Raw genomic sequence first — 21,106 nt, 5'->3', positions numbered from 1 at the left:
TCATTCATTTAGTTATTCATTTAATTTTAAGTTAAAAACATCATTTTACCGTTTTAACGGCATGTACCATTTTTATTTCTCGTTTAATGGCATCATTCCACCAGAGCAACACTAAGTTGCTGTTTAGCTCAGTAAGAAGAGAATGGCGCTTCCACCACGAGGCACGTCCGTGAGCGAGTTCGAATCCCGCTTGGCCATAATTTTTTTATTCATTCATTTTTCATTCATTCAATTTTAACACATCACTTTAATAATTATTTTCATCATCATCATTAATTTAGCATTTTTATTTTATTTAATCATCATTATTAATTTACCATTTTAATTTCATTTAATCATTATTTCGAGTCCCACAATAGTGTGAAGTGCCTTCGCCTTCACACGCAATTTCTCCAGAAATTGCCAATTCTAGTTATTATTATTGTTACAGTGATCCCTCCTTTTTTTGTGGGAAGATGCGTTCCAGAACCCCCTGCGAAATGAAAATCCATATCGTAGAAACGACATGTATTATATAGAAAAAAAACATAATTTGATTTTCTTGCTTTATCTTGTTGGCCGCTAGACGGCATGCATATATTGAAAGTCAATTAGAAATGTTTTTTTCCTTGTCCACCTTCAAAATTACCACATAACGACACGCACAGAAAAACCAAAGTTAGTCACGGTTGAGCACGAATCTCTTTTTGCGGTGTGGTCCAGTACATAATGTTAAATCTTTTTAAATCCTCCCCAATACTTTTACGCAACATAAACCTTTCCCATTCTCACACTGTTCTGTGCATATATTGTACCTTGACAGTAAATAATAGAACAAACACATGATATTGTCACGTGTCCCGGCTCCTTCTGCACCGGTTGGTGGTGCTTCCCATGCGCGTGGTCGGCTGCCGCCTTCTGCGCCTGAACTCAGTCACAATCGAATTAATTTGTTTCAAACATGTAAACTATACATAATCAGTCAAATGAAGAAAAATAAAATAAAAAGCAAAAACAGGGTGAAAGTCATTTAAATTGTGAATTTGTATAAATACTAGGTACAAACATAATACAAGCTACTGCACAAAACGTTTGCTTGTCTGAAAAGGAATGGGAAGAAGACTTATTTAATCCCACACCTATCCAATTTAAGACATAAAAAAGAAATTTTTAGTCACCAATAACAGAGTTGTTACTTTACTTATTGTTGTCCATGACTGTCACATAAATAGAAAGGAAGAAAAACATTCAATTAAATTATGTAATTTCAATGTGTTCATAGCTCATAAGTGTCAATTATTTAAATTTCTTTTTAAACATCACCATACTTGAGCATTGTTTTAGGTTTTGACTCATATTGTTCCAGAGTTTAACACCTGCAATGGAGACACAAAAGCTCTTCCTTGTTAACAATTGTTTGGGTAGAGTAAATTTGCTGTCATTAGGCCTTAGTTTGTAATCACTGTTTTGTAGGTGAAAATGCTTTTGAATATTTTTACAAACCAGATTCGGTTGGAGTTGGGAAATTGTGTAAAATGTAAATAAAACCAAAATATAATGATCCTTTTCAACCTATATTCAATTGAATACACTACAAAGACAACATATTTAAAGCTCAAACCCATAAACCTTATTTTATTTTTCAAATAATAATTAACTTGGAATTTCATGGCTACAACACGTGCAGTAGAAGTTGGGAAAGGGCATGTTTACCACTTTGGTACATCATGTTTCCTTTTAATAATACTGAATAAACGTTTTGGAAGAGAGGAGACTAATTCTTTTAGCTTCTCATGTGGAATTCCTTCCCATTCTTGCTTGATGAACCGCTTCAGTTGTTCAACAGTCCGGGGTCTTCCCTGTCGTATTTCACGCTTCATAATGCGCCACACATTTTCAATGGGAGACAGGGCTGGACTGCAAGTGGGCCAGGGAGAACCTGGACTCTTTTACTTCGAAGCCACGCTGTTGTAACACGTGCAGAATGTGGCTTGGCATTATCTTCCTGAAATAAGCAGCGGTGTCCATGAAAAAGACGTCGCTAGAATGGCAGCATATGTTGCTCCAAAATCTGTATGTACTTTTCAGCATTTATGTTGCCTTCACAGAAATGTAAGTCATCCATGCCATGGGAACAATTGCACCCACCCCCATACCATGTCAGCTCAGTGGCCTAGTAGTAGAGTGTCCGCCCTGAGACTGGAAGGTTGTGGGTTCAAACCCCGGCCGGGTCATACCAAAGACTATAAAAATGGAACCCATTGCCTCCCTGCTTGGCACTCAGCATTAAGGGTTGGAATTGGGGGGTTAAATCACCAAAAATGATTCCCGAGCGCGGCGCCGCTGCTGCTCACTGCTCCCCTCTCCCCCAGGGGATGGATCAAAATCACATGGGGATGGGTTAAATGCAGAGGACAGAGCCCTTTGAGACTGCTTGTGATTTAGGGCTATATAAACTTGACTTGATTGATTGATTGATACCATCACAGATGCTGGCTTTTGAACTTTGCATTGATAACAGTCTGGATGGTCTGCTTCCTCCTTGGTCTGGAAGACAGGACGTCCAGTGTTTCCAAAAACAATTTGAAAAAAGGACTCATCAGACCACAAAACACTTTGCAAAGTCCGCTTTATTGTCAATTTCTTCACGTTAAGACACACATAGAGATCGAAATTACGTTTCCCTTCGTCCCACGGTGACTAGACACAGTACACAACACTCACATCAAATAGCACAAAGAGTAAAAACGGATAGACAAGAGCAACGAATAAGTAATAAGCAAATAACCCAAATAAATAAACAATAAATAAATAAATAGACAAATAAGAGCAGCAAAATGGAGCAAGCGCGCTAATAGCAGACAGCCAGATCATAGCGCAAAAGAACAGGCCGTCATGTAGCAGAGGGTGGAGGGGGGAGGGAATTCAGGATCCGGACAGCTTGGAGCACGAAGCTGTCTCTGAGTCTGGTGGTGCTAGAGCGCAGGCATCTGTACCGCTTCCTAGAGGGCAGAAGTACAAACAAAGAGTGAGCGGGGTGACTCACATCACACACAATCGCGGCCGCTTTGCGGGTGAGACGGGAGGCGTAAACTTCCTTCAGGGAGGGGAGTGGAGCCCCGATGATTTTACTTTATATACAAACATCCCAGTGTAAAACCAGTCAGAATTAGCCGGAGCTAAATTTCATCCGTTGTCCTTGTGACATCGAACATAGACAGGCCATTAAGAATGAATTGGGAAAATTTGCCGTACATTTGCCGTACATTTGCAAATTTTGTGAAAACTGAATTTATTTTAATGAATTAAATGCAAGCGTGAATTTTTGGAATATGTCGTAATTGGAATGGGTTGAATCGTATCAATTATGTGGAAGTAGTGGAAGGACAAAAAAGTGTGGAGAATAAAATAGAAGAATGAAGTGAATGGTGTAGAATAACGTGTGAAGGCCTTGCTGTGATTTAGTTTCCCACAGGCGAGAATGGTCCATAATACCGCTCATTTTTACTTTTCCTCGACCGATTGCTTACAGCCATTTCTTTCTCCTTTCCCTCTTATGAGGAATAATGAACTGCAAATGCAGTTTCAAATTCTTCCTAGCATTACAGCCTGCAAAACAGCAACTTTAGGCCATTATGAAGTGATGATGATGATGGAATCTCCCGTCGATCCGACGGATGAGTAAACTCGCAGTTACTTCTGCAAGTCTTACCAGCACAAAGATTGTTTTAGGTGTCAAGCGGCCGCGCCGTCCCCTTGCTACCCTCTCGCCTTCAGAGGGTCGTTGCCCAGCAGGTACAGGTACTGCCACATGCAGGGCGGCCCAAGAAGGTGCCGCTTTACAGCATCCCCAATCCAACCCTTAATGCTGAGTGTCAAGCAGGGAGGCATCGGGTTCCATTTTTTTATAGTCTTTGGTATGACTCGGCCGGGGATCAAACCCACGACCTCCCAGTCTCAGGGCGGACACTCATACCACAAGGTCACTGAGCTGGTATCATACATTATGAAGTAAATAAATAAAAAACAACAGAGTCCAAAGCATTTGACAAACGTGTCCCCCCCTCTCAAAATGGCGCCAGTTGCAATAGGTGGTGACATCATAAACACCATGTCTGCCTTCATCGATATGCAGACCCACATTACCCGTTTGTGCAATTAGTGTAATTTTGTACAAGTGAGTTTTCCAAAATGTCATTTGTCAAATTTCTCTATTTTATTTCATTGTTTGTATTTTATTACCCTTCTATGCACCAAACAGAGCAAAAACATGTTTTTTTCTTCACAGGTTCTGTAGCTCCAGTAATGGAAGCTGCCATGGGGATTAGGTCACCTCCAGTAAATGCATGTGGTCAAGCAAGCATCAACCGAAAGACCACTTTTCCCAAAGCTTTAAGGCTCAAGAGCAATGACAAGGCACGGGATGGCCAAATTTTAGGACCAGGAAGGTTGGTGTTTTGAGATTAAACCTTCATTTAGGTGCAGAAATGTTTCATGATGAAATGTGGAGCTTCTACTTAATTTGATGTTGAATGGGATGTTGCATTCTGTGCTCAACTAGAAATGTTCAAAAAAAGTATCTGAATTGAAAAAATTGTTTTGATTTTGTAAATGTGAGTGTATTGAATCAGATATAATTGTGACACTGTAAGGTATATTGATATCTGTATGTTCTTAATTGAAATATTTATTTAAAGGAAGGGTCACTTTTATCATTTCTTACTGACAAGTTCATTCATAGCCAAAGCTATAAAACAATAACTCCTTAAAATATACTGCAGATAATTACACATAGCAATAAAACAAATGGATGATATGAGATGTAAAAAGAAATGAATTACAGATAAATAATCAATAAAGTGTTTTTATTGTCCCTGTACCTAGGAAACACATAGAGATTTATACGTTCCGTAACTTACTGTAACTTACAGTGAATGTCAAACTAACTTAGCTGTTTCCTTTAAAATATTTTATATATCGTATTTTTCGGACTAAAAGTCGCTCCGGAGTACAAGTCTCATCAGCCGGAGTTTAAGTCGCATTTTGACAAAATCCAACACCAAGAACAGACATGAACCAGCAACACCAGGCTAAACGATACGGTATGCTAACATGACATGAACACAAACGAGGAGCTGAGAATGGGCCTGACGTGACATTAACAGTTATTCAAATAACTATAATATAAATAACACGTTTATCAAACCATCTGTGTCACTCCAAATCATTAAATCCATAGATCAAATTAATCATCTTTTCTGTAAACAACGGCGCGTGTGCGGCGCGCCGCTGACGTCGGACTCGTCGTCAGTTGCTGTTCAAATTATTCCACAGGCCCATATAACAATATATAAACTATATTTTTAATAACAATAATATAAACAACAATTTTATCAAACCATCCGTGTCACTCCAAAATCATTAAATCAATCGGAGCCTCTGTCTTGTCATTTAAAAAAAACGCACAGCTGTTGACGCCAGAACTACGTGCGCTGCTGACGTCAGACTAGACATATCAAATAAATGTATATAAACAACAATTTTAATGTCACTCCAAATCATTAAATCCATCAGAATATTCATCCTCTGTGTCAATTAAAACAAACAAATAAGGCTGTTGACGCCGGACCTACGTGCGCTGCTGACGTCAGCCTCGTTGTCAGCCTCGTCGTCAGTTGCGGCTCCAATTATTCCATAGCGTTACCAAACTACGTGGATTTGGTAACTGGCTCTTTATTTTACAAAACAAGAGCTCAACATATGTGTGTGCTCCAAGCAAGTGCCCTGGATCGCATATATAAACTATATGTCAAATAACTATAACATAAATAACACGTTTATCGAACCATCTGTGTCACTCCAAATCATTCAATATCCAGACTCCGGAAGTCAGTGAATGGAACTCGTAGTCAGTGAGGCTCCAATTATTCAAGATTCAACAATTTTTATTGGCCATGTTTGAGCATGCCAAACAAGGAATTTTACTTCAGTCACCGATAACATTTAGGTGACTAACAACACTCAGGACGTGCGAAAATTGACAAATATTCTCAAACATCCCCTAATCTTAATCTCCCAGGAGTTTCTACAGACATAGTGCGCCCTCATGCGGTTTAAAGTGAAAATAACGTGATCAACTACACTAGTCAGTAAGTAATCTGTAAATGATCAAGTAAAAAATTGTGAATAATTTCACATATAAGTCGCCCCCCCAACTATGAAAAAAAACGGGATTTATAGTCCGAAAAATACGGTTTATATTTTCAATTTTTCTATTTTTTTAATGCATCTTACATAACGTTAACTTAAAACTAACTTAGCATATTAATTTTATATATATTATTTTACGTTTTCTTTTTAACTTTAATCTTCAACCTCTTCACTTCCACTCAATTCAAGGTTTCTTTTCTTTGCTTCACTTTCCTCCTCACCTTCACTTGACCGCTTTGCAGATTTTTTTAAAGAAAGGTGTTCCATCTCTTCCAGGGTAGGGCTGCAACAGTTAAAGATGAGGATTATCCCCTTGGATGACTTGGACGCTTTGAGAGCTTCCTTCTGCTTAATTGTCGTCACATGATTGCCAAAATTGTTGACATGTTCCGGACATATTGTTTCCCAAGATCACTCACGCACCCCGCGCTCACGTTTTCTTATGATTTTTTTTAATTCTAAGGAAATACTTTCCTTCCTTTCATCACCACTGCTACTATTTGCGTTAGTTTTTTTGGGATATGATAATATGACGCTGACGACATCCTGATGTGTCGCCGTCTAGTGGGCTAACCATGATGTATGTTGGGAATTACTTTGGATGTTGAATCAAATATTTGATCTAATTTCACATTGTATGGTAAGAAATTCGTAGGTTTAAGCAATCGTATGTAGAGGTTTGACTATATATATATATATATGTGTGTGTGTGTATATATATATATATATATATATATATATATATATATATATATATATATATATATATATATATATATATCATATATATCATATATGTATATATCACTTTCAGATGCATTGGTGTTGATGGAATTAACAACAGGTACACTAGAGGGGCAACAACGAGATGGTCCCCAAAACAGGACTGGTTTTGCTGGTGGAGGCCATTTCAAGCTCCTCCCTCTTGATATTTTTTAACTGTTTTTCCACAAGTGTTGGCTTTAGCAAGAGTCATTATCACGACTGGAAGCATGAGGCGATTTCTTAACCCTCTTGAAGTTGCGCAGATTGTCCAACTCCTCCAGGATGACACATCCATGCGTGCTGTTTCAAGAAGATTTGATGTGTCTCCCAGTACAATCTCCAGAGCATGGAGGAGATTCCAGGAGACTGGCAGTTACTCTAGGAGAGCTGCACAGGGCCGTAGACGGTCCTCATCCCATCAGCAGGACCGATATCTGCTGCTTTATGCAAGGAAGAACAGGTTGAGCACAGCCCGAGCCCGACAGAATGACCTTCAGCAGGCTACTGGTGTGAATGTTTTTGCCCAAACAGTCAGAAACCGACTTCCCAAGGGTGGCCTCAGGGCACAATGTCCTGTAGTGTGCCCTATGCTCACTACTCAGCACCGTGGAGCTCGATTGGCATTTGCCATAGAACACCAGAATTGGGGCCCGAATTCAATGGGTAATGAGTCCATGGGGTTGGGCCAAGTTCGATAAGAGCAGTTTCCATCGGCATTGATGCAGTGATGGGCGATTCGGTGTGTGTGGGGGGTGGCATGGTGGGGGCTGCTGTTTTTCCATCCACCTACTTCCAGACATTCAGCCTTGGCTTGACCCTCTGGCCAATTTGTTGGCTGTTCTTCGCCTGCCGCACTCCCTTTGGCATCTCTGCCCGTTTTGTCTCCAAGGTTACTTCCTGCAATAAAAATGTCTCTATTCTTGCACAACCAACCTTCTGCATACATCCACTTCACACTCTCTGTCGCACATCTTCAAAGTCAAAGTTATCTTTATTGTCAATTTCTTTACATTAAGACACACAAAGAGATCGAAATTACGTTTCCCACCGTCCCACGGTGACTCGACACATTACACAACACATACAAGCAAATAGCACAAAGGGTAAAAACGAATAGACAAGAGCGATGAATAAGTAATAACCAAATAAACCAAATAAATAAACAATAAATAAATAAATAGATCAATAAGAGGAGCAAAATCATCATCCTGCCAATTTGTCATTTTGTACAGAATTACGTGACGTTTTGGGTGTGACATTAACTGTTAGTCGGGACATGAACTTGTGATCATGCTGCATTTATCAATTTCATTAATACTCAATTCACTTCCTGACTATTTCCATGCAAAGTTCTCCCTGCTAAGCTTTTAGTTACCACATACCATGCATTTGTTTATTCAGGCAATATTCCAAAACATATTTATTTCAAAGTGCACAGAAATACATATTAGATCATGAAATTATAAAAACATTTTCTCATTACCACTTATCATGTCAAAATTGTTTAGTTATGTCTTTTTTATTGATTTAGTGTGTAGGTATAAATATATGCTTACAATGTTTCTTTTATTGATTTAATGTGTGTATATAATTGTATGCTTATGCACTTTATTCAATGAGGTGTGAGGAAACCTGTTTTTGTAGCTAGGCGGGACTTTTTGGAACCCATTTTTCAATATATGCTTAAAATGTTTATTTATTGATTTAATGTGTTAATGTAATTGTATGCTTATGTACTTTATTTAATGAGCTGAGAACAAATCTGGTTTTGTAGCTAGGCGGGACTTTTTGGAAACCATTTTCTTCATCATCTGATAAAACCTCTAGGAGGAGTCCTTTAATATTTGACCTCTATAAAAGGGCTAATAGAGGGCTAATTTTAAAAACAAATACGTTTAGGCCTATTAGGCCAGGGCAATTGTGTTCGTGAATACTGATAATGATATATTTCAGGTCGATTAAGGTGATCAGGTTTGTGCGTATTTCTCGATCAAGCTTGTGCCTGGTTGCAACACATACCGTATGTTAGAGATGTTCTGACTCTAACTTATTTTGCAAGAACCACACGAGAGACAGTATGCCCTTTAAGCACTTGCAAGTGGAGAGCTTGTCCGTTACTGTATTGCTGTATAGCAATGTTCGAACAGACTCTGCCGTTAGTCTCTTACAAGAGCATATTTATTGAGAACAAGTAGGGTGGGAGTGACATTTGACATGTGTGGTGGTCACCTCAGCAAATGGTTAATCAGTGCAGAGGGTCCCAATTGGTGGTCACCTCAGCAAATGGTTAACCAGTGCAGAGGGTCCCAGTTTATTGTTTTACGAGGTCGTGGAAATAAAACCTAGTGGAGCAAAATAAGGATGTTTCCACACCATTTGGAAAGTTTCAACAACTGAATGGTTAAACTTTTCAGAGTCAAGGAAAGGTAAAAGGTTCAAACAAAGTTCATCATTCTAGTCTACATCCCAACATAATCATACGATCAAGATAGTTTATAAACCCTAACACCGTATTTTGTTCGGACTAAAAGTCGCTCCGGAGTATAAATTGCATCAGCCACAAAATGCACAATAAAAGAGAAAAAACATATATACATCGCATTTTGGGGGAAATTTATTTGACAAAATCCAACACCAAAAGTCACTCCGGAGTATAAATCGCATCAGCCACAAAATGCACAATAAAGGAGAAAAAACATATATACATCGCATTTTGGGGGAAATTTATTTGACAAAATCCAACACCAAGTACAGACATGAACCAGCAAAAACAGGCTAAACGATACGGAATGCTAACGTGACATAAACACAAACGAGGAGCTGAGAACAGGCCTGACGTTACATTAAAAGTTATCCAAAGAACTATAACATAAATAACGCCTTTATCAAACCATCTGTGTCACTCCAAATCATTAAATCCATCGATCGTCCTTTATGTAAACAATGCTGTGTGTGCGCCGCTGACGTCGGACTCGTCATCATTGAAGTTCAAATTATTCCACAGGCCCATATGACGATATATAAATTATATATCAAATAACTATTGTATAAACAACAATATTATCGAACGTTCTGTGTCACTCCAAATCATTAAATCCATCGATCAAAATCTTCGTCCTTTATGTAAATAACGCTCCGTGTGCTCGTGAACTCGTCGTCAGTTGCAGTTCAAATTATTCCACAGCCCCATACAATTATACACAACAATTTTATCAAACAATCTCTGTCACTCCAAGTCATTAAATCCCGTGACCAAATCCTTTGTCCTTTATGTAAACAACGCCGCGTGTGCGCCGCTGACGTCAGTTGCAGTTCAAATTACAGTCATCCCTAGCTACATCGCGGTTCGTTTATCGCGGTTTCACTACATCGCGAATTTTTGAAATTTGAAAATTTGTGAATAATTTCCACATATAAGTCGCTCCTGAGTATAAGTCGACCCCCACCCAAACTATGAAAAAAAACGCGATTTATAGTCTGAAAAGTACGGTATATAGTCTGATATAAAGTGTATTAAATCCATCGATTGAATTCTTTGTCCTTTATGTAAACAACGCCGCGTGTGCGCCGCGCCGCTGAGGTCGGACTCGTCGTCAGTTGCAGTTCAAATTATTCAACAGGCCCATATAACGATATACACTATATATTAAACAACGATTATGTAAACAACAATATTATCAAACAATTTGTGTCACTTCAAATCATTAAATCCATCGATCGAATTTGTCGTCCTTTATGTAAACAACCCCCCCGTGTATCAGACTCGTCGTCAGTTGCAGTTCAAATTATTCCACAGGCCCATATAACAATATATGAACTATATATCAAATAGTTATTATTTAAACAATTTTATCAAACCATCTGTCACTCCAAAGCATTAAATCCACCGATCGAATTCTTTGTCCTTTATGTAAAACAATGCTGCGTGTGCACCGTGCCGCTGATGTCGTCAGTTGCAGTTCAAATTATAGTAATCCCTATAGTAAACGAACATTGCAGTTCGTTTATTTTTTCCCCAAATAAAAGAAAAATCATATTCAAAATAAAACTTTTAAATTGAGGAATTATGGCACAAATGTTGCCCACACGTCAGCAGAAGGCTCCCTGCCCACACAATTGCAGTGCGTACACTTGTACCTTTTCATTAAAAAAATGTGTTATACCTTGTTATGGAAAAATCGTTATCATAATAAAACAGTTCTAAAAACATATTTACAGTATGTATACTTGTACCTTGTTACTAAAATTGTTATAATAATAAAAGCTGTTCTAAAAACATATTTACAGCATGTGTTAAGAATTATCCATGTTACTTATGTTATTCAGCCGTGCTTTGATTTGAGGTAGGGTGCTTTATTTTGAAGGCCGTTTTCAGCCGATAATTCAAATCATTAAATCTCCTGACTCTGGAAGTCAGTGAATGGAACTCATTGTCAGTGAGGCTCCAATTAGTCCACCCTCATGCGGTTTAAAGTGAAAATAAATGTCAAGTGATCAACTTTACTAGTAAGTAATGTGTGAATGATCAATTAAAAATTTGTGAATAATTTCACACACAAGTCGATCCTGAGTATGTCGCCCGCTCGACTCATACTCCGAAAAATACGGTATACGTAATTCAGTAAATAGCATTAATGCAAGACTACAGATACAAACCACCATTGTACTTGATAAAAAGAACAAGGTGATCACGTGTGGCAACAGCCAATCAGAGACGACCTGTAACATATTCAATTCAGTTTTGTGTTGCCGAAGTTGTAAATTGCCAACTGCCAGTAAAAGCCAAAAGAGTAACTTGGTTGTTTTTTGTGAACTCTGCATTGTCACAGCAATGCCTTTTTGCAAAAAGGCATGACAGACAGACAGACAGACAGACAGATAGATCTTTATTGTCATTGTCACATGTACAAGAAAATTAAAAGTGCCAACCAATCAGTGCATCTGCTAAAACAAAAAATACAAGCTAAAAGTCTATACAAACTAAAAACAACATAAAACAGAACATACACCATACTTCATTTAACTGTACATGTAAACAAGTGACATGTAATTGCACACCCCTATATTGTTGTTGAAAAAGACATGTAATTGCACACCCCCATATTGCACAGTTAAAATGTAGACATGTAAATGTAAACATGTAGAATACAGCAGTTATTTCTGCTCACAGCTGTGTTTCAGCTTGTTAAAGCAGATGATCTTTTTTGAGTTTAGTGTGACTACCGCTGTAGGGTAGAAGCTGTTAGTGAATCTGCTGGTCCCTGATTGAATTGATCTGTTGCGTCTGCCTGATGGCAACAGTTCGAAAAGGGAGTGGCCAGGGTGGGAAGTGTCCTTTAGAATGTTCTGTGTTTTTCTTAAGACAGCGGGTTCTGTGTAGGTCTTCCAGTGTGGGGTGAGGGCAGCCAACAATCTTCTGTGCTGTGTTGATGACCCTTTGGAGCTAAATTCTCTTAGCTGCAGTGCAGCTGGTATACCAAACACATATACAGTATGTTAGAATGCTCTCTATGGAGCACCGATAGAAGGACACCAGCAGTCTTCGTGTAATGCTGTACCTCCTGAGCACCCTCAGGAAGTAGAGTCTCTGCTGGGCCTTTTTTAGCAACTCAGAGGTGTTCACGCTCCAGGTGAAGTCCTCCTCGATGTGGACTCCCTGGAAGCGGAAGGAGGACACCCTCTCTACACAGACCCCGTTGATGATAAGTGGATGAATGTCTGTTTTTTTTCCTCCTAAAGTCAACAACCAGTTCTTGGGTTTTAGCCATGTTTAGGAGCAGATTGTTCTCTCCGCACCACTCCGACAGCTGCACCACCTCGTCCCTGTAGGCAGACTCATTCCCCTTTGAGATGAGCCCCACCTCGGTGGTGTCATCCGCAAACTTTACAATGGTGTTGCTGCGGTGGGCGAAGGGTGCATGTGTGTGTGTAGAGCAGTGGGCTCAGTACGCAGCCCTCTGGGGAGCCGGTACCAAGGCTGAGAGGTGTAGATTTATGACGATTGTTGCGTGTTGTGCGGGATGTCCGTTGAGCCAGGAAAGCAAAGATGTGGAGTATAGAGTTGGTTCTTTATTGGCAAGATCTTGGGTTGTTTAATGGCGGCTAGAACACAAGGCACGGCAGCAGATGAAACAACAGCTTCTGTCTCCAGGTCAGCTTGTCTTATACTGTCCGTAAAGGCGAGAACTTGTCACATGACCATTTCGTACCTGAGTGTGGGGGCGTCACCCCCTTGTGTGTGTTTATCCAGTTGTGTGTGTTGTATACGTGTTCTGATTGAGCAGTTATGTTTGCATAAAATAATAAAATAATTGTACATATGAGCATCACGTTGTACAGAGATTCTCCACCCGAATAGAACATGTATACATTGCTGTTGCTCCCTCTTCAATCCCCCTTTTGACCTTGAAAGAGGTCACCAAAAACAGAAAAAACATGCTACAGAGTGACATCAAAGAGCAAGAACAAAAACAAAAAACCTAAAAGAGTAAATGTTAGGGGACGGATTGGGGATCGTGAAGGGTGATACATGATAAAAACAACAAACAATGACTGCAATAATTCCCAGTGAAGAGGAGGTTCAATACTCTAGTTCTATTTTAGTGTGTGAGTGAAAAACCTGCGGCAAGATGTTATAATGCAGGAAAAGTCTCACACGGTCCCTCTGCCTTAGGCGACCAGAACTTTATCAATACCATTAGTTTAAGACAAAAAAATTGCTCGTGATTGTTCAGCCGTTGGGGGCTTGGCACGCCCACTGGTGGAGGGTGAGCACAATTCTCACCCCCTTTGCAGCTCTGCTCCGTCCAGGGAGAACCTGGAAATGTCTTCCACGAGGTCGTTGTCTTCATTGGGTCAGGGTAGACTACCTGGCCACCAAGGGGTAAGAGGATTATTCTGCCTCTATTTGAACTGGGGGCGGGGACGCTCTCGATGGCGGATCTAGTTCCTTGCAGGAAGCCTTCACTGGAGCGCACTGGGACAGATGATACCACATCTCTCCTTTGCCGGCCAGCATGTGAGGTGCGTTCCACCACTTTATAAGGGCCCGTCCACCTCGGCTCCATCCACCTCCGTCTCAGGACCTTCAGCCAGACCGATGGAGTTATTTGGATCTCGGCCGTCCTTTCTGGGTCCGCTGTCGTCTGTTCTGCAAAACTGGAACCAAAGAGCTGGACAATAGGTTGGAAATGTGTGCGAGGGCGCTTACCGCCCTCCGAATCTGCAACCGGAAGGGTAGACGCAGGTCCCGGAAAACAGCGTCCGTTCTTATAGGGTCTAGTCAACGCAGGCTCCGTCCCCCTCCTTCTTGGGACCTTTGCAGTCTTTTGAGATGTTTCTTCTGCTCCTCTCATCACTGTGAGTTGAATTCTTACATGTCCTGTTAAGACTCCAAAAACAATTATATTTGACATAACATTGAATCTTTCATTAGGCTAAATTATTCTACTCCCCTCCCCCTTTTGATACATTCACGTAATGTGTCAATAGAGTTGTTGGGGAGCAAACGAGACCAGCAAGGTGTCCCGGACACATCATCATACTCATCCCAGCTGGCCTAGATGGTCCTGTCTTGTCCAACCACAGGAAACGGGCCTTCTCCATCGAACCATTTGTCGTCAATGGTGCCCCTGAGTAATCATCAAATCCTAGGCCATTCATATGCGCGCACACGTACAAACTAACAGACACAAAGGCGCCCATTCTTTCACCATCACAGCTCAGCCCGTCCCACAACATGTAACTTCATGATGGCCGTGAGCAGGTAGACATTGAACTCCACCGGGCCTCAGTTACAGTCGTGCACATCCCATGTCGTAGATGCTTTCCCTGCTTGTCCTCATTCATTCTTCCATCATCCTGTCTTACTCTCGCTTGCTACCACGCCCACACATCTGGAGCGGGTACAACTCCACTCCGCGCAGCCACAATGAGGGGCGCAAGAGGGGGGCCCGGCATTTTCATACTGATTCATTCCAGCCTGGCCAGTACTGGGACGATCAATGCCGTTGTCCCCCACCCGCTCCAACCCAGCAAATGGCTACCCCCAGAGCCCCGCACCTCCATCAGTCCTCCCCACAATCAAATTACAATCTCAATCACCCCACCCACATTCCAACATCCATGTAGACAATAGAACAGAAAGGCACAGATGACACACGCGGGGAGCAAGCTCCAGCAGTCCTTTCATAAGGAAATTACAACAATCACGTACCCCCCTTTTGCACTCCAACAAACGTGGAGACAAAGAAAGATGGAGAGGCGCAGGTGAGACACTTGGAGGATATTATGCAGTGCTTAAAGGGCATACTGTCTCCCGTGTGGTTCTTGCTAATTAAGTTAGAGTGGGAACATCTCTAACAGTGGTCCTGTAGTTAGTGGGATGCTGGACTCCCTGCCACACCTGACTATTGCTGTTGCTGTCCAGGTGATCCTCAATCCTCCTCTTGTAGTACAGCTGGGCCTCTCTGATGCCTCTCCTCAGATTGGCTCTGGCTGCGCTGTAGAGAGCCCCTCAGACCTGAGGGACAGGGTGGTGCCCCTCTCCTCCAGCAGCTGGACCTCCTGGGTCATCCAGGGCTTCTGGTTGGGGTATATCTGTATATGTTTGTCCACCGTGACAGTGTCTGTGCAGTGCTTGATATAACACAGAACACTGTCTGTGATCACGTTCAGGTCCCGGTGTTCGAAGATGTCCCAGTTAGTCCTGTCGAAGCAGTCTTGCAACTGCTGAGAGGCGTCATCAGGCCAGGTTTTAACAGTTTTAGTGATGACGTGCTGATTTCCTGATGGTGGTATATGCAGGGATTAATAGCAGTGACATGTGGTCAGACTGCCCCAGGTGAGGTAGCTGTTTTGCCCTGTAACCTAGCTTGATGTTGGAGTAGACCTTGTCCAGAGTGTTAACTCCTCTAGTGGCACATTTAACATGCTGGTGGAATCTAGGGAGTGCTGCTTTCAAGTCTACATGATTAAAGTCCCCTGCTATGATGTGGACTGGGTCAGGATATCTGCTCAGCTGGCTGCTAATACTGCCATGTAATAGTCCAATAGCTAGCTTAGCATTAGCCTCCGAAGGTATGTAGACAACAGTCGTCATGACTACGATCAATTCACGAGGGAGGTAAAAGGGCCTGCCTTTAATAGTCACATACTCCAGGTCCGGGCAGCAGTGACTGTCTACAGTCACTATATTAGTACACCAGTTGTTATTGTCGTACATAGAGCTCTTGCTCTTACCGGAGTTCTCAGTCCTGTCATGACCCTGTGTGGTGTAGCCTGCTAGCTCGATAGCAGAGTTTGTTATTAGTGGATGAAGCCAAGTTTCCGTGATCAGCAGCATGCAGCAGTCCTTCACGGTCCGGTTCGCTGAGATCTGTAGCCTTAGTTCACCCATCTTGTTAGGGAGAGACCTGGCGTTAGTGAGAAACAGGAGGGGAGCGGTGAATCTGCACATTTTATCTTCATGAAGGTGTAAACACTCTTCCGAGCAAATATGAGATAGATATGATTAATTTGCAAGGAGAAAAACATGAAAGAACTATAGAATGCAATTTCTGGAGAAATTGTATGTGAGGGCTAATAGGCTAAATAAAAACTTGTGGAATGATATGGAAGATCAATAGGCATGAGCTAACGAGTTTACAGTTGGAACAACCTGAATCAGTCAAGGAATGTGGAAATTAAAGAGGGAAAATTGAATGAGTTCAAATACTGATAATGGACCAATTTGAATCAGTCAGGGGATGTAGAACTTACAGAGGAAAAACTGAATGAGTCAAAATATGTGTGGGTCTTGTAATGGGGATGATGTAGAATTTTTGGTAAGGGAGAATTCTCAGAATCAGGAGGCATGAGCTGAATCTCGTATTTTCCGGACTATACGGCGCACATAAAAACCTAAAATTTTCACAAAAGTCAACAGTGCGCCTTATAGTTTGGTGCGCCTTATATATGGATCAATTGGTGAATTTGTTGATCCATACTGGTTGTACACAGTGCTCTGCCAAAATTTTCAGTACATTTCAGTACGACTAGTAAATTATAGGTCGTATCGCTTACCAGCATTACGGCAACCGTCGTGAGGGGGCGTCACTTAATAGCTATTGTACCCGTGAGGCTATTTCGTTTCAAAATAGGCTGCTCCGTTAATGTTTCGAGTACATTTACAGATCGCTATAGAAGGGAATCATAGGTAAGCAGTACCGATGTGTAAGATCGAACTCAGTTCCGATCATTTTATAAGCGCTCGTTTGAGAAACGCGATTGTTTACACTTTGCTGAGGCCCACGGGAGTCTGTGAGCTGAGACTCATGGGAGTTTGCAGGTGGCTAATGCTATAGTAATAGATGCTATACGCACGAGGCTATTTCATGTCAAAATAGGCTGCTCTGTTAATGTATCGAGTAAATACACGGATCGAAATGGAAGGGAAACATAGGTAAGCAGTACTAAGGTGTTAGATTGAAGTTTAGTCAGTTCTGATCATTTTATAGGATAGTTTGAGAAACGCGATTGTTTACAGAGGGCTTATTGGTTATTGGCTAGTGGATGCATACCGCAACCCTAGTCAACCGTAGTTTGTTGCAGTATAGCTTTTATTTTATGCGCTTTATAATCCGGTGGGCCTTATATATGGACATAGTTTTAAAATGGGCCGTTCATTCAAGGTGCGCTTTATAATCTGGTGCACCTTTTACTCCGGAAAATACGGTAGTTTAAAATTGAACGGTGTGAATCAGTCAAGAATTGTAAAATTTAGAGAGCAAAAACTGAATGAGTCTAAATACTTGTGTGTCTTGTAATGGCAAGAATGTCGAATTTTCAATACAGGAGAATGATTAGAATCAGTAGGCATAAGCTGAATAGTTTACAGGTGGAATGGTTGGAATCAGCCAGAAACGTAGAGATTAGAGGGGAAAAACTTATTGAGTCCAAATACTTGTGAGTTTTGTAATGGGGAGAATGTACAATGTTTGGTAAGGGAGAATTCTTGGAATCAATACGCATAAGATGAATAATTTAAACAGTTCAGAACAGTCAAAAATGTAGAAATTAGATGGGCAAAACTGAATTTTTAATACAATTAAATATTTTCTAGATATTGTGAAGTGGAAATAAACATTTTAGTTTTTGTTTTTCTCCTAACTGGTCAACGAGATCTACTTAAAACTTGCATAATGTTTAAGACAAACTTTGTGAGTTCTCTTGAATTGATTTTACCATGGCAATGCTATGTTTCTCAAGAAAACGTTAAGTTTGAGGGTATAACCGTGCACACAAACTTGTGAAATCCTGCACACGCACCAGGGCAGGCAAAATCCGAAGTATCTCATCAGTTTATGGTGCAATGTTTTGATTGAATGAAGCAGAACTGTCTCGGAGGCGAACAATTTGAAAGCCAGTCACTCTTATCTCATACACCATTGTAGTAGTATATTATGCAATTGAAGGAACACTGTTTACTAACAATATTGTTGGGTTTTCATTCATTTATGATGAGAGTTTAATTTAATGGAGACATTAATTGATTGAGAATTGGTATGTGATCAGACTCTTCAAATGTTATTTTCCAGGCCAAGTCATTATGGCAACTGTGTCATCCAGGGCTCTGTAGATCAGTTGGCATCTTCAGAGGAAGGGAAACCCTCCACTTCTGTCTCTGCTGCAGTGTCAACTCCATCCTTGCTGTCCCTATCATCTTTTCAGGATGTGGATGAGAGTGGAGGAAAGAAGGAAGTTTGGGTCTCTGTTTTCAGATACCTTAACAAAGCTGAGTTGCTCAAATGCATGAGCGTCTGCAAGGCCTGGTATAAGTGGTATGTCCTACATAAATGTGTTCCTTTGAAGTAGAGTTGCATGGTAGAGACGTGTTTTCAATATAAGGTATGAATTTGGACAAAGACAAATCTGGACCCTACTGTCATATGGCGGTAATGCATGTTGTTTGATATCCCCTGCGATATCCACTTCTCAGTGTGACAGTGACATCAAGAGAAAAGTGGGGAAAAAAACATCATTGAAATAATATATGTTTGTCGTTATACTTGCATCAAAAAAATTAAACTTCTGCAAGCAGCGTTATCACAAAAAGGGGAGACACAGAGAAAATGTGCTATTTGCTAAGCTATCGAAATAAGGTCACAGAATTATCTAAATAAATGTTTTTGTAATATATTCACATTGGTGTAAATGGAACCACATTACAGGGGAGAGTAAGTTACTAGGAACACAAATGACCTAATGAATGAGGTAACCTAGAGGGAAAACACAGCCACCGTAGAGTTGAAACAAAGTTGGAACGTCACCAGTGTTTATTTTAGCTGAAGGGATAATACATATTACACTAATATAATAAATATCTAAAATATAAAAACATAACAGTACCACATTAAATATTTTTTTCAGCAACAATATTAAAGGCAAAAAAAAAACATCTTCAATTGCATATCCAATCCAATAAACATTGTGATTTGAGTGTTAATTATTTTTTAGATCTGATTAAAGAAATCAGAAAAAGATTCCGGCCGAAAAGGGAAGAGGTAAAAGCTAAGTAATTAATACACAGCCACAAAAATTTAATGATTATCAAAAACTAAATTGAGGGCCTGATTTCAGTGTTTTGATGTAAAATATCAGCTGCACCAGAGAGTGCTAACTTTTAATTCCGACTTGATATTTGCATAACAAATGTTAACCCAATTAACATTAGTGTCATCATTATCAATTTATCTCCTCAAACAAACTGGATGATGAAAAGCACTGTATACATTAGCGAATGATTTCTTACATTGTTATTAATAAAAAAATGTAACCTTATTTTTATTTTGTGATATATAATATTACTATACAATTGTGGCCATGTTGCCCAGCCTTTTTCTGACGTGTTAAAGAGGTTCTAAAATTACAATTTCTTATTTGATGCAGGAGCTTTGATAAGCACCTATGGAGCCATCTGGATCTGAGCCGATTCAACCCCCTTAGTAACCAGGCGTTGGCAGGTATCATAAAACATCAGCCCACCTCTTTGGACCTCTCATGGACGCCCTTGGCCAAAAGACAGCTCAACTGTCTTCTAACCAGGCTTCCAGGTAAAGATACTGTATCTTTAAGTGATCTCTTGTTCATTGCGCAATAAACAAAGATCCGCGAAATAGAGACGATATACCGTATTTTTCGGACTACAAGTCGCTCCGGAGTATAAGTCGCACCAGCCATAAAATGCACAATAAAGTGAAAAAAACATATATAAGTCGCACCGGAGTATAAGTCGCACTTTTGGGGCAAATTTATTTGTCAAAATCCAACACCAAAAACAGACATGAACCAGCAACAACAGGCTAAACGATACGGTATGCTAACGTGACATATACACAAACAAGGAGCTGAGAACGGGCCTGACGTAACATTCAGAGTTATTCAAGTAAGTATTAAATAACACGTTTATCAAACCATCTGTGTCACTCCAATTCATTAAATCCATCGATCGTGCTTTATGTAAACAATGCCGCGTATGCGCTGTATTGCTGACGTCGGACCCGTTGTAAGTTGCGTTTCTAATTATTCCACAGACCCATATAACGATATATAAAGTATATTTCAAATAACTATCATATTACAACAATATTATCAAACCATCTGTGTCACTCCAAATCATTAAATCCATCGATCAAATTCCTCGTTCTTTATGTCAACAACGCCACGCGTGCGCTGCAGAGATCTAGTATATAACTATGTTGTAGCGTTAAAGTACCAGGAAAGACGTGGGTTTATATAACAACAATATTATCAAACCATCTGTTTCACTCCAAATCATTAAATCCATCGATCAAATTCCTCGTTCTTTATGTCAACAATGCCGTGCGTGCGCTGCAGAGATCTAGTATATAACGATATTGTAGCGTTAACAAAGTACCAGGAAAGACGTTGGTTTGGTAAACGGCTCTTTATTTAACAAAACAAGAGTTCAACGAGCCAACAACTACTGAACTTCCAGCCACGGAGGTGGAAGAGAGCTCCATAAATAGGACCGGGCGTGCCTAAAAGCCATGTCCGAGCCCCATCCACCGTCCACAGACAGCCACCCGGCTGAGCGCCGGCCCCCGACTTCCATCCACGGATGTGAAAGAGAGCTCCCGTCGAGAAGGACCGG

The 21,106-nt window shown here is 40.5% G+C and overlaps 1 protein-coding gene across 6 annotated transcripts in view; it reads left to right on the top strand.

The window, feature by feature from the left end:
- Window positions 1-21,106, top strand: part of LOC147056229 (lysine-specific demethylase 2A-like) — a 161,303-nt gene that overhangs the window by 110,334 nt on the left and 29,863 nt on the right. For all 6 annotated transcript variants that reach the window (XM_085912640.1, XM_085912637.1, XM_085912636.1 and 3 more), the window contains 3 exons: window positions 4,268-4,427; window positions 18,531-18,773; window positions 19,882-20,045. In XM_085912640.1, the coding sequence (XP_085768766.1) occupies window positions 4,268-4,427; window positions 18,531-18,773; window positions 19,882-20,045 (567 nt within the window). The remainder of the gene's footprint in view (window positions 1-4,267; window positions 4,428-18,530; window positions 18,774-19,881; window positions 20,046-21,106) is intronic.

The sequence above is a fragment of the Syngnathus leptorhynchus genome, chromosome 5 (assembly GCF_054491065.1).
Source record: "Syngnathus leptorhynchus isolate UIUO chromosome 5, UIUO_Slep, whole genome shotgun sequence".
Taxonomy (NCBI): domain Eukaryota; kingdom Metazoa; phylum Chordata; class Actinopteri; order Syngnathiformes; family Syngnathidae; genus Syngnathus; species Syngnathus leptorhynchus.
Note: the sequence above shows the minus strand (reverse complement) of the source record. Positions and strands in the feature narration are given on the sequence as shown.